Source organism: Rhinoraja longicauda, chromosome 2 (genome assembly GCF_053455715.1).
Source record: "Rhinoraja longicauda isolate Sanriku21f chromosome 2, sRhiLon1.1, whole genome shotgun sequence".
Lineage (NCBI taxonomy): Eukaryota > Metazoa > Chordata > Chondrichthyes > Rajiformes > Arhynchobatidae > Rhinoraja > Rhinoraja longicauda.
The window spans coordinates 99,887,594-99,901,475 of NC_135954.1; the positions used below are offsets into that span (position 1 = coordinate 99,887,594).

A 13,882-nucleotide genomic window follows, 5' to 3' on the forward strand; every position below is an offset into this window, starting at 1 on the left:
CTTACTGTCTCCGACTACATTTTATCTCTGTACCGCCCACTCCCCTGACATCAGTCTGAAGAAGGGTTTTGGCCCGAAACGTCACCCATTCATTTCTCTCCAAAGATGCTGCCTGGCCTGCTGAGTTACTCCAGCACATTGTGTCTATCTTTGATTTAAACCAGCATCTGCAGTTCTTTCCTACACATAACCCTCTGTCTTCTAACATTAAGCCAATTCTGATCTGAAAACATATGACCAAGTCACTGTAAATCCTATTCATCTTAATCTTCTGGATCAGCCTACCATGAGGGACTTTATCAAATGCCTTTCTAAAATCTATGTAGACAACATCCAAAATCCAGCCCTCATCGATTATTTTTGTCACATTTCTCAAAAAACTTGATCAAAGTTAATAAGACACAATCTGCCGTGTGCAAAGCCATGCCGACTGCCACTAGTCTATACTCTTCCCAATGGAATTATACGTGGGAGATATCTTATGGCATGCCTCTTGTTTGGAACGGTTTCTCATCTCTGCTATCATCTTGTGAAACGTGTATTCTGTGTTCTCCACAGCTTCGTTGTCCTCTTGTCAAAGGTTTCCAGCACATCAAAGAGTTCTTTAATTCTGGCTTGCTGGAGTACTTTAATCAAAAGTGTGAGCAAATTTATCACTGCCTTTTTTTCTAATGGTCTGAAGTCAGATGTTCATGAAAAGCACAAAGATTTGGGAAGGGTTCAAGCTCACAAGATATTATAATCAGCACAGCGAATGTTTGAATCCATAAATTGAAACTATTGTACCATCAGAAGGAAAGGAGGCAAGTATAAAAATGTCATTTATGAATCCACATATTGACTAAGATTGAAGCATTCTGTGCAGTTCCAATCTCAGGGCAGGGTAGATGAATGCAAGCGTATTATCTAGGATTACTTTAATACATTGTTGTACCCAGTTCTGCTACTTAATGCTCACATTAATGGCTGCCATCCATAAATGGTGTTTTGTGAAGATAGACACAAAATGCTGGAGTAACTCAGCGGGTCAAGCAGCATTTCTGGAGAAAAAGAATAGGTGACATCACCTATTCCTTTTCTCCCCAGAGATGCTGCCTGTCCCGCTGAGTGACTCCAGCATTTTGTGCCTATCCTCGGTGTAAACCAGCACCTGCAGTTCCTTCCTACACAATGGTGTTTTGTGGTTAGTACTGCCTCATCTGAGTAACAGTCCTTAAGGCAACGCCAATGACATTGACACATTGGAGGTTGGGATAGGACATTGTAGGCGGCACGGTAGCGCAGCGGTAGAGTTGCTGCTTTACAGCGAATGCAGCGCCGGAGACTCAGGTTCGATCCTGACTACGGGTGCTGCACTGTAAGGAGTTTGTATGTTCTCCCCGTGACCTGCGTGGGTTTTCTCCGAGATCTTCGGTTTCCTCCCACACTCCAAAGACGTACAGGTATGTAGGTTAATTGGTTGGGTAAATGTAAAAAATTGTCCCTAGTGGGTGTAGGATAGTGTTAATGTAGGGGGATCGCTGGGCGGCACGGACTTGGTGGGCCGAAAAGGCCTGTTTCCGGCTGTATATATATGCTATGATATGATATATGATATTGCCGCTTGTGAGAGGGACTGGACACACGGCCAGCTGACTTGGAGTCCCACGGGCATAGCAATGTTACAAATGGAACAAGCTGCCAGAGGCAGTAGTTGAGGCTGGGATAGACAATAGACAATAGACAATAGACAATAGGTGCAGGAGTAGGCCATTCAGCCCTTCGAGCCAACACCGCCATTCAATGCGATCATGGCTGATCACTCTCAATCAGTACCCCGTTCCTGCCTTCTCCCCATACCCCCTCACTCCGCTATCCTTAAGAGCTCTATCCAGCTCTCTCTTGAAAGCATCCAACGAACTGGCCTCCACTGCCTTCTGAGGCAGAGAATTCCACACCTTCACCACTCTCTGACTGAAAAAGTTCTTCCTCATCTCCGTTCTAAATGGCCTACCCCTTATTTTTAAACTGTGGCCCCTTGTTCTGGACTCCCCCAACATTGGGAACATGTTTCCTGCCTCTAATGTGTCCAATCCCCTAATTATCTTATATGTGTCAATAAGATCCCCCCTCATCCTTCTAAATTCCAGTGTATACAAGCCCAATCGCTCCAGCCTTTCAACATACGACAGTCCCGCCATTCCGGGAATCAACCTAGTGAACCTACGCTGCACGCCCTCCATGGCAAGAATATCCTTCCTCAAATTTGGAGACCAAAACTGCACACAGTACTCCAGGTGCGGTCTCACCAGGGCCCGGTACAACTGTAGAAGGACCTCTTTGCTCCTATACTCAACTCCTCTTGTTACGAAGGCCAACATCCCATTGGCTTTCTTCACTGCCTGCAACGTTTAAGAAACAGTTAGGCAGGTACATGAATAGGACAGGTTTGGAGGGATATGGACCAAGCGCAGGCGGGTGGGACTAGTGTAGCTGGGACATTGTTGGCCGGTGTGGGCAAGTTGGGCCGAAGGGTCTGTTTCCACACTGTATCACTCTATGACTCTAAATGCATTATTAACTAATTTAATGTAAGGAGCAAGGGGGGGGGGGGGGGGGGGGGAAGGAAGTTTCTCCCTCCTCTCCCATCTTTACCCCTCCACGTTCATCTTTCCGATTGAATGGAAGTCCTGAGAACCCCCAGCTTTGTTCCTTTTGCCTCAGAATCTGCGTTTTCATAAATTGCAGGGGCATTGAGGGCGCCTCAATGAGACCATTGAGGACCATAGAAACATAGAAAATAGGTGCAGGAGTAGGCCATTCGGCCCGTCGAGCCTGCACAGCCATTCAATATGATCATGGCTGATCATCCAGCTCAGTAACCTGTACCTGCCTTCTCTCCATACCCCCTGTTCCCTTTAGCCACAAGGGCCACATCTAACTCCCTCTTAAATATAGCCAATGAACTGACCTCAACTACCTTCTGTGGCAGAGAATTCGAACACACTGTGGTCTGCTTGGACGGGATGATGACATTGAACGCCGAGCTGTAGTCTATAAACAACAGCCTGACGTAATTGGTTTTATTGTCCAAGTGGTCCAGAGTAGAGAGCCAGTGAGATCACATCCTCCGTTGACCTGTTGGAGCGATAGGCAAACTGTAATGGGTCAGGGTTCTCGTTGAGGTAGCAGTTGATAAGCACCATAACCAACCTCTCAAAACACTTCATTGCCATGGATGTTAGTGCCACCGGTCGATAGTCATTGAGGCACATCACCTTACTCATCTTGGGCCCTCTTAAAGCATTATTATTAAAGCATTATTCTTACCGCGGTAAGAACGGCGACTGTGCAGGGCCAGACACGGAAAGCATAAAGAGCCTACGAAAGTCAGTTTCATGCTCAAGGACAAATGGCAGCATTAAGAAACACAAAGATGAGAGGCCTTCATCGCAATTAGTAAACACACGCAGCAACTAAAAAACGGTTTCAGTTCAGGGAGTAACACAGGACGGACGTGTGACTGTTAAATGGGTTCCATGCTACATTTAAAAATAAATTCTTCAAATCATCATACATTAAATTAGTTCATAATGCATTTGTAACATAGCAATGCCTGTGGGGCATTAGCAATATGTGGATAGCAGATGGCGTGTAGTTTTTGGTCCAATCTTTTATAGATCAATTGGTTTGACAAGTGGGAGATTTGCTTTTTTTCACAAATAACAAGGAATGCATCGGTAATATCGCGAAGCAAAAGAGTAACACAACAGCAGGCACTTTTGTTCCACATTTTCACAACAAGTGCACGTCAGTACTATCTGTTATTATTGTCCTCAAATAGCCTGCCTAAAATCAAGAAAGCCAAGCACCTGCTTCAACTGAAAAACAATATTCAGAGAATGAGTGTGCTGATTTTGATTGTATCAACTTGGCATTAAAAATGTTACAAAAGGAAGAAGACCTGCATTAAAAACGGGGAGCCCAGGATTCTTGTACTTTGTTCAAATTCCTTGCCGGAGCCAATATCGAGATTCAAAACACTACTTGTACGATGTTATTTTGTTTTCCATCATTAATCAGCCACGGTAGAATTCCAGGTCCCAAGATACGTGTTCGTGATCTCCCTTAGCACTCCCCCATTTTCTGTCAATCGTTGCATAATTCACAGGCTAATGTCCTTGGCCACCCTGGAACACCCACTCGTTGCAGTTAATTAGAGAGTCAAAGCGTCGAGATCGTGATGAGCACTGAAGGAAGTTTCTCTCTGCCTAAAACGATGCACAAAATGAGAAAACTTCTCCCCCACACCAACATTCCACCCCTCTGCCTGCCTCAAAGAAGGGCAAATATTGATGTAATTATATACTCAGTAAACTCTGTTTAGTGGTTCATGAATGTATTGGCCTCTGCCACCCTTCCTTAGTCTCACACAACAAGGAAGACTAATTTTGGGCACCATATCTGAGGAAGGTTGTGCTGGTTCTGGAGAGGGTCCAGAGGATGTTTACAAGTATGATCCCAGGAATGAGAAGGGTAACCTATGATGAGCGTTTGTCGGCACTGGGCCTGCCCTCGCTGGAGTTTAGAAGAATGAGTGGGGACCTCATTGAAACATGCAGAATAGTGAAAGGCTTGGATAGAGTGGATGTGGAGAGGATGTTTCCACTAGTGGGAGTGTCTAGGACTAGCGGTCATAGTGTAAAGGAGAAAGGGGATTTAAGGGTTAAGGTGCACGTGACCAAATGCTACATGAAGATGGAATGTCACTAAATTAGATTGCGTACCTCAGACACCTGCAAGGCTATCTCTGTGTAGCTGCCAGCTTGTGATTAAAAAGGGGGTGTTGTAAAATTACAAAGGATAGGGGATGGATTCTAAGGAAGATCACAGAGTAGAATGAGCCCCTTTACAACCACCATAAAGCTGAGCACCAGGAAGATGTGTTTATGTTAGTAGACTGAACTAATGACCTCGGACATGGTCAGTGGTAGTGGGTGATGATTTATTGAACTCCTATCCTCTTGCAAGACTACCCGTGTGGGGTATCTGGTTCTGTGATCACTTGTAAAACCTATTGTATTTGGTGTATAAATGTGCTGCTGAAACACTCTGTAGGTGAGTGGGGTCCTCGAGTGACTGCTAGTATGCGAGCATATTAGTTGTAGCCGTCCAACTCCCACTGGCATAATAAAGACTCTAATGTTTTACCACTTTATGGTATAGTTGTCTGTCTTAAAGAATTTAACTTTAACAATAGCGTCAGAATTAAAGGACATTCTTTTACGAAGGAGATGAGGACAAACATTTTCTTCCTTATTGCCTCTTTCAAATTAATCCAGATAAGATGGATGTTTGCAACTGATGGATGATTTAATTCTTCAGGAATAGACCCTTATTGAGTTAGTTGACCCAATGAAGAATCCAAACCGGGGAAATTAACCTGCCCATTCTTTCCGCGGAATCTGACTAATCTTCTGCTTCGTGCCTTTTACACGTTTGCTTTAGACTACCAGCAGCTGCAGACATTTTACTGGAAGTTTTAGCAAGCTGTGTTACTGAGAGGTATGGCGCTGGGACAAGTTATAAGTCTATAAGTTACAAGTCTCCTAACCTGAGGAAAGACGTTCTTGCCTTAGAGGGAGTACAGAGAAGGTTCACCAGATTAATCCCTGGGATGGCGGGACTTACATATGAGGAAAGACTGGATAGACTGGGCTTGTACTCGCTGGAATTTAGAAGACTGAGGGGGGATCTCATAGAAACATATAACATTCTTAAGGGGTTGGAGAGGCTAGATGCGGGAAGATTGTTCCCGATGTTGGGGGAGTCCAGAACCAGGGGTCACAGCTTAAGGATAAGGGGGAAGTCTTTTAGGACCGAGATGAGAAAACAGTTTTTCACACAGAGAGTGGTGAGTCTGTGGAATTCTCTGCCACAGAAGGTAGTTGAGGCCAGTTCATTGGCTATATTTAAGAGGGAGTTAGATGTGGCCCTTTTTGCTAAAGGGATCAGGGGGTATGGAGAGAAGGCAGGTACAGGCTACTGAGCTGGATGATCAGCCATGATCATATTGAATGGCGGTGCAGGCTCGAAGGGCCGAATGGCCTACTCCTGCACCTAGTTTCTATGTTTCTATGTTATTTTCATGAATCTTAACTGGAAGGGAAGAATGTCATCCTCAGAGTAAAGCGAATTAATATTTTAGATGAATGATAAACCTGTCGGAGGTGTGGGAACACTTGCGCTCCGTCCACAAAGACCTGCTCGATCTCCCGGTTGCTAGCCATTTTAACACCCTTTCCCATTCCCGTACCGACCTTTCAATCTTTGGCCTCCCTTGCTGCCTTAGTGAGACCACACGCAAAATGGGAAAACAGCACGTCATATTCCACTTGGTTAGCCTACAACCCAGCGGTGCGAACAGTGAATTCTCCAATCTCAAGTAAAACCCCTCCTCGTACCCTCTTTCCCCAGCGCCCCTTCCCCACAGTGTGCTCACATTTCCCCACCACCCCATCACTTCCCCACCCCATTGTTCCATTCCCCACTTCCTTACTCGCTCATCTCAGTCCCCTATGTCCCTTTTATCCCCCTCATTCCCCTTCCTTCTGCCTCCTTCCATCCATATCCCACCCACTGGCTTTACATTTCACTCTTCCTCGTCTTACCTTGTCCGACACCCTTTTGCCTATTATTCACCTCTAGCCTTTGTCACTATCTCCACCAAGATGCCTATCCACCACCCTCCCCTCACCTGCACCCACCCATCACTTACCAGGCTGTGCCGCCATCACCAGCTCCTCTTATCCAGCTGCACCCCTCTCTTGCCTCCTCAACCCGAAGAAGGGTCCTGACCTGAAACGCCATCAGTTCATCTCCCCCCACAGTTGCTGCCTGACCTTTCTTCATCATGAGTTACTTCATCAATTTGTTTTTGTTCAAGATTCCAACATCTTGTAGGTATGTAGGTTAATTGGCTGGGTAAATGTAAAAATTGTCCCTAGTGGGTGTAGGATAGTGTTAATGTACGGGGATCGCTGGGCGGCACGGACTTGGTGGGCCAAAAAGGCCTGTTTCCGGCTGTATATATATGATATGATATGATATGATATGATCTAGATTCTCTGGTGACCCAATGTCACTTGATCTGCTGGAACTAATCCGAACTCAACATGTTGGCCTTTCTTGTTTCAACTTCTGAAAAGTTGTAACTTTCCAGCACTTTTGTTTTCATTTTACATTGCATGCTTTAACAGCTTCCCTTCTTCAGCCTTCATCCTGATTTCATGCCTGGCTGATTTTCATACATCTTCCATCAATTGTCATTACTTCCAGGTTTTCAGCAGACTCTCTTAGGCTGTACTCTGATGAATCATCTATTCGTTCTTTCCTCTCAATTCCCCAACTACCGCCCACATCTCTTTGTTTTGCACAATTCAATTTCATAGATGCTTCACTTTTCTCATCTCTAATTCAGGCAAAGAATCGATACTCAGTTTTTCCGCAAAAGTTTTTATTGCACTTTCTCTGTAGCTGTGACACTACCTCTTTTACACTGCACTCTTCCCCTTTTCCCCCCTTTGTACCTGTTGTATTTGAGAGGGGAAAAGGAAAATTATGATTTTGAAAGTGACCTGGTCCAGATTAGTTCATTACCTGGTGCTGCTAATGAACAGTGACTGGGATAATTGGAAGTAATTTTTAACTGTGCTACTACTGTTCGGATTGGAGAATTAGTTAGAGCTACAGCGCTGTACAAAAAAAGAAGTCTTACCTTCCTTGTAAGGGGCACTTCAATGGGAACAGGAACAACCTCCGCCAATAAGCAACCGTAAAAAGCCACCATAAATGCAGCAGGATCGTTGTTTGGAAAAACAAGAGCTACCTAAAGGCAAACAATATGGACATCTTTAAAGTGCGGCAAAAGAGGAGGACTCACAATGAAGAAGCTCTTGGCCCAAAATCATCCAGTGCGTTATTAACTTTCCCCAGATTAACTACGCATGCTTGAGCACATTTGTGTGGAGAAAATCAATTACAATGCAGTTATGTGGTATCTTTCACATCCTCAAGATATTCCAAAATAGCAGAGATGAACTGAAATTATTCTGAGTTGTACTGCTGTGTTCGAGGGATCTGATCAATGCTTAGATGGTTCAGTTTACAGACACAGCTTGGAAACAGGACCTTTGGCCCACCGAGTCCGTGCCGACACTAGCACACACTATACAGTAGAGACAATTTACAATTTTTACCAAAGCCAATAAACCTACAAACTTGTGTGGGGAGAAACTGCTGATGTTGGTCTAAACCAAAGACAGACACGAAAAGCTGGAGTAACTCAGCGGGTCAAGCAGCATCTCTGGAAGAAAGGAATAGGCGACGTTTCTGAAGAAGGGTCTCGACACGAAACGTCACGTATTCCTTTTCGCCAGAGATGCTGCCTGACCCACTGAGTTACTCCAGCTTTTTGTGTCTATCTTCGGTTTAAACCAGCATCTGCAGTTCCATGCTACACATAAAATATATATCCTTTGATTTTGACCTTTCTTTCTTCAGGTGCTTTTCTTACCAATTTGCTGATAAAAATCAACCCTCATCACCTGCATTTTCAGTCTCTCATCTATCCTCTCATCACCATCTGTGTGAAGTAGCTAAACCTTAGATGTAATACCCCCTAAGTTTAAGACTACATGGCGTGAACATGATGATGTTATTCTACGAACAAGAAAATTCAAAAAAGCCTGTTCCTTTGCTGGATCCAAAAATATAACATTGAAAAGCAAATGAAAAATTGAAGAAGAGACATTTTAAACCTTGAAGCCACCCTTTAAGATCTGGTGTTACACTAGAGCAGTGGGTACAGCGTTCTCACCCTATCTCCAGGCCTGACCATCGGTTCCTGCTTGCTGCCCAGTTTGTGCAGAATGTTGTAGGCCACTTTCATACTCCTCGTCCACAGCTTCCCTGATGGTAAGAAGCAAAAGCAATTCATTATTAACTGGAAAAGCCACAAATAAGCATTATCCCTCAACTCGAAAGGGATGAAATCCTTGGTGCCCCATGTGGAAAACTCCCAAAGGTATTTATAGTTCACATCAAAAAATCAACACAAAACAGAGGCATGAACACTCAATAGATCATGCAAAAAGAGTGAAGAGAGAGGATCTCCCATACAAAATCAAAGCACCACACGCTCAAATTACGAGATTTGCCAAGAACCCAAGAAAATATGGGCAGCAATATGACACCAGGCCTCTCAATTCAGCCCCACCACTCAACATGATCATGCTGATCTATGTTGGCCTCGACTCCTCTTCTGAGCCAGTTCATCGATCTTTCAAATATTTATCCATCTCCACATGTGAGTGATGAAATTTCCACACACCAGTTTTAAATAACTGGCCCCAGAGCTTGTAGCTGTGTTCCCTTAATTGTGATTCCCCAGGTGGTAATGACAACCCAACATCTTCCATGGCAAGCCTGCTCAGTATCTAATATGCTTGAATAAGGTTACCCGTCATTCTTCTAAACTCCAAGAATGAAATTAGAGTAGCAGACACAATTAGAACTTTCAAAAATTAAAACCCTAAAACCTAATTGAAAATAATTCAATTAAACGAACTAAAAGGAAACTTGCCCTTCTAAATTCAGCAATATCCACCACATATGTCTACAGAACTGCTGGAGTTTGCAAGCTCCGTAGGTATCAGCCAAAGTGCTGGCAAATCTGTGTATGTTTGTTCTTCTCTCACCCCTTGGACTCTATGATTCCAGAGAGCAGTCCAGATGCCTCAGGACTGGCATCAGCTGGGGAGTCCTAAATATCCAGCCAGCAATGTGGGTAAGACCCAGCAGCTTGCCATAAAGTGATACAGTGTGGAAACAGGCCTTTCGGCCCAACGTGCCCACACCGGCCAACATGTCCCAGCTACACTAGTCCCACCTGCTTGCGCCTGGTCCATATATCCCTCTAAAATTGTCCTATCCATGTACCTGACTAACTGTTTCTTAAACGTTGGGGTAGTCCCAGCCTCAACTACCTCCTCTTGGATCTTGTTCCATTCATCCACTACCCTTTGTGTGAAAAAGCTACCCCTCAGATTCCTATTAAATCTTTTCCTCTTCACCTTGAACGTATGTCCTCTGGTCCTCGATTCCTCTGCTCTGGCCAAGATATTCTATAAATCTACCCGATCTATTCCTGTCATGATTTTATACTCCTCTATAAGATCACCTCTCATCCTCCTGCGCTCCAAGGAACAGAGAGAGACCCAGCCTACTCACCCTCTCCCTTTTGCTCAGGCCCTCTAGTCCCCGTAAACATCCTCGTAAATCTTCGCTGAACCCTTTCAAGCTTGACTATATCTTTCCTATAACATGGTGCCCAGAACTTAACGCAATACTCTGTGAACACAATACAGTTGTGAACGAAACTGTCAGCCATCAGTGGCTCACCCAATGGCACTTCTTCTGTTTCCTTGGCGTGTTTGTGGTTAAAGTTTTGCGCTAAAAGCTAATGAATAATTTGCTAAGCAGCTTTCAAAGAAAACAAAATGAACAAATCAATTAACCTGGTCAATAATGCACAATCCTGAAAATTGTTAGAAGTGACCTTTGAAAGCAATAATATTTTGTCCATCATCTGCCCGGCATTCAGAATAGATGCAATTTCATGATAATTATCAAATTTCACCGATGCAAACAGATTGCAACCAAAATAGAAGTTAAGTGTTTAGTGAAACAGATTAGCCTAGAAATTCAATCATTTAGTGTACTTATTTGTGTGAAGTGCAATTGAATTGAAGTGTAAAATCGATCACAGCCACTTCCAGGTGCAAATACTGTACTGGGTGAAATTGAACTGCTCCCTTCCATCCACTGGATTATGATCTGAAGCAAAATATGTCGGCACAATTTAACCCTTATTCCCATAGGAGCTCCGTGGTAATTTAAACAAATCTTCTGTCACACAAGCCAATTCCAGTAAAGCTAAGAACTAACCTCATCCCTGTTGTTCAGGCTCTTTGCTCCCTAAATATTTCAATTCATTGCAGGAGTCTGGCAAAAGTGGGTGTTACAATTGTAAAAATGGTACAGATCCACCACCTTTGGTTCCAGAGCCATCCTGGATTATCCGTTTTGCCGGGCCAACAGAGGTCACAGCCTCCAAGAGAAGTCCAACAGTCCACCTCGGCAGCCGAGGAGCCCAGATATCACCCCCCAAAGTCGGTTTCAGATGTCGGCTGTGGGAACGGATCTTCAGTTTCAGAGACTTTGTCTAACTACAGATAGACTAGAGTATAATATCCTTCTCGCTTGCCCACTTCAAAGCAAATACTAGTATCAATCCATGAGCTGTAACGATAAAGATCTGTTTCTAGTCTTTCATTCTTAAGAAATCTTGGATTCCATATGAGCTTTCAGTATTTCACCTTTTCCCATCCTGATGTGAGCTGCTTAATGCTGTGATAAATATGTGTCTGATAATACCATGCACTGTCCATGGAAGGCAGGCTAATGCAACGATTTTACAAGAGACCTGGACAGATTCCAAAACAACATCCTCACAAGCGATCTTTGCCTTCCTTGCATATTTGTCACTGAAGCACATTTGTTATTTGCAAGGTTATCAGAGATCAGAATGAATCACACTGCATCACATTAAATTCTTAAAATGGAAGTCAATTACTACATGTCACTTAAATGACATTACCAGGCTAATGTTGTACAATTAGCTCCTTGTGCTGATTCACAAAAGCACTATTTTTGAGCATATTTTTCTTGCACTGAATCTCAACATTCCAAACCCTGTAATGGGATTTGATCAATGCAGTAAAGCCTGAAAAAGGCATGTGCTTGACTTTGTTTCTCCAAATACATAGTTCAAAATGATGAGACAAATTTGGATTTTCTTTTAAAATTGAATTCATTGCCTGTGTGCATATTTGAATATAATCACCAACAAGCTAGATAGTTTTAATTAAAGTCACTAAAGGTTTGCAGTCATTTTGATCTAATTGACCATTGAATCGATGTATGATACAATGCAACAAAAACAGATACAGGCCAACCACCAATTTTCTGGCACCCTTGTTTCCAGAGCCTTTCAGGATTATCCGTTTTGCCGGACCAACAGAGGTCAAGGCCTCTGAGAGGAGTTAAACGCTACAGAGATGGTCCGCTGAGGGGCCGAGATACCAACCCTCAAAGTCGGCCTTGGGAAGTCGGCTATGGGACCGGATCTGCCGGCTCCGGCTGGGCCAGAGTTCGCGAGCACCAGCTGCAGGGGCCGCGGTTGACCGACCGATCGGCGCGGAAGTCCCGATGAGGTTGAGATCACCCAGCCTAGTCGCCACATTTTCGGGGGGACTTCCAAAGGAAATTTCAAGTGCACTCTCATAAGCTTCCTTGGATTAAATGAGGTGCCGGATCCACCAGTTGCCAGAAAATCGGTGGTGGACCTGTACATTTTTCAGTAAAATATGGAAACTATTCTGGAAGAGGATGCGAAAAGATAGCTCACTCAGGAGATCAATGTCACAAAAACCAGGATCATAACTAATTTAAAATCTCAACCTCTTATCAGCTGTGTACCCTTCTGTTGATATTCTCTTACCATGACACAGTAATTGCTTCATCCAAGGCGATGTCTAGAAATAGTTGTAAACAATTTGATGTCAATTGCACACCAACAAAGAAGTCAAATTTAGCCACATTCTACAGAAACAGAACTGAGAATTCAAAAGGAAACAAAGGTTTCATTGATAGCAAAAACCAGTCCTTCTTATCCAATATCAAAATGAAACTAATTATTTCAAGGATCACCTCTCTGCTGAAAGTGGCTGATATGCAAAATCTCATCCGTAAACAAAAATCACCGCCACTACAAAATAGAGCTGAAATTAATATGCAGTAGCTTTAGTTTAACTGTACCAAAAAAAGGTTGTGTCGGGATTATTATTCCTTGATTAATTTTAAATGTCATCTGAAAGTGATGAATGGCAATGTACTTAATCAGACTAGTAATTACATTTATTGTGGACTCTTTACATCCCAAGAAATGGCTCAGGTTGCTATGGTGTCAGAGATCCATAGCATTGGTAGGCTGCAGTAACTCAGACCCTCAATTCACTTTAAACAGTTAACATCAGGCTTGGAAGTAGAACATACTCAATGGCGAATGGTATGTTGGCATTCATAGCGAGGGGATTTGAGTAGAGGAGCAGGGAGGTTCTGCTGCAGTTGTACAGGGCATTGGTGAGACCGCACCTGGAGTATTGCGTACAGGTTTGGTCTCCTAATCTGAGGAAAGACATTCTTGCCATAGAGGGAGTACAGAGAAGGTTCACCAGATTGATCCCTGGGATGGCAGGACTTTCATATGAAGAAAGACTGGATAGACTCGGCTTGCACTCGCTGGAATTTAGAAGACTGAGGGGGGATCTTATAGAAACTTACAAAATTCTTAAGGGGTTGGACAGGCTAGATGCAGGAAGATTGTTCCCGATGTTGGGGAAGTCCGGAACAAGGGGTCACAGTTTAAGGATAAGGGGGAAGTCTTTTAGGACCGAGATGAGAACGTTTTTTTTCACACAGAGAGTGGTGAATCTGTGGAATTCTCCGCCACAGAAGGTAGTTGAGGCCAGTTCATTGGCTATATTTAAGAGGGAGTTAGATGTGGCCCTTGTGGCTAAAGGGATCAGGGGGTATGGAGAGAAGGCAGGTACGGGATACTGAGTTGGATGATCAGCCATGATCATATTGAGTGGCGGTGCAGGCTCGAAGGGCCGAATGGCCTACTCCTGCACCTATTTTCTATGTTTCTATGTTTCTAATATACCTCACCCCCCCTAACTCCAAATGCAATTTGCATCCGGCGCAGCCTGAAATAGGCCCG

At 43.8% G+C, this 13,882-nt stretch overlaps 1 protein-coding gene across 6 annotated transcripts in view; it reads right to left on the reverse strand.

The window, feature by feature from the left end:
* The window catches only part of LOC144607888 (disco-interacting protein 2 homolog C), a 515,842-nt gene that overhangs the window by 147,149 nt on the left and 354,811 nt on the right, over positions 1–13,882 (reverse strand). For all 6 annotated transcript variants that reach the window (XM_078425037.1, XM_078425045.1, XM_078425054.1 and 3 more), the window contains 2 exons: positions 8,858–8,949; positions 7,757–7,867 (listed from right to left, as the gene is read on the reverse strand). In XM_078425037.1, the coding sequence (XP_078281163.1) occupies positions 7,757–7,867; positions 8,858–8,949 (203 nt within the window). The remainder of the gene's footprint in view (positions 1–7,756; positions 7,868–8,857; positions 8,950–13,882) is intronic.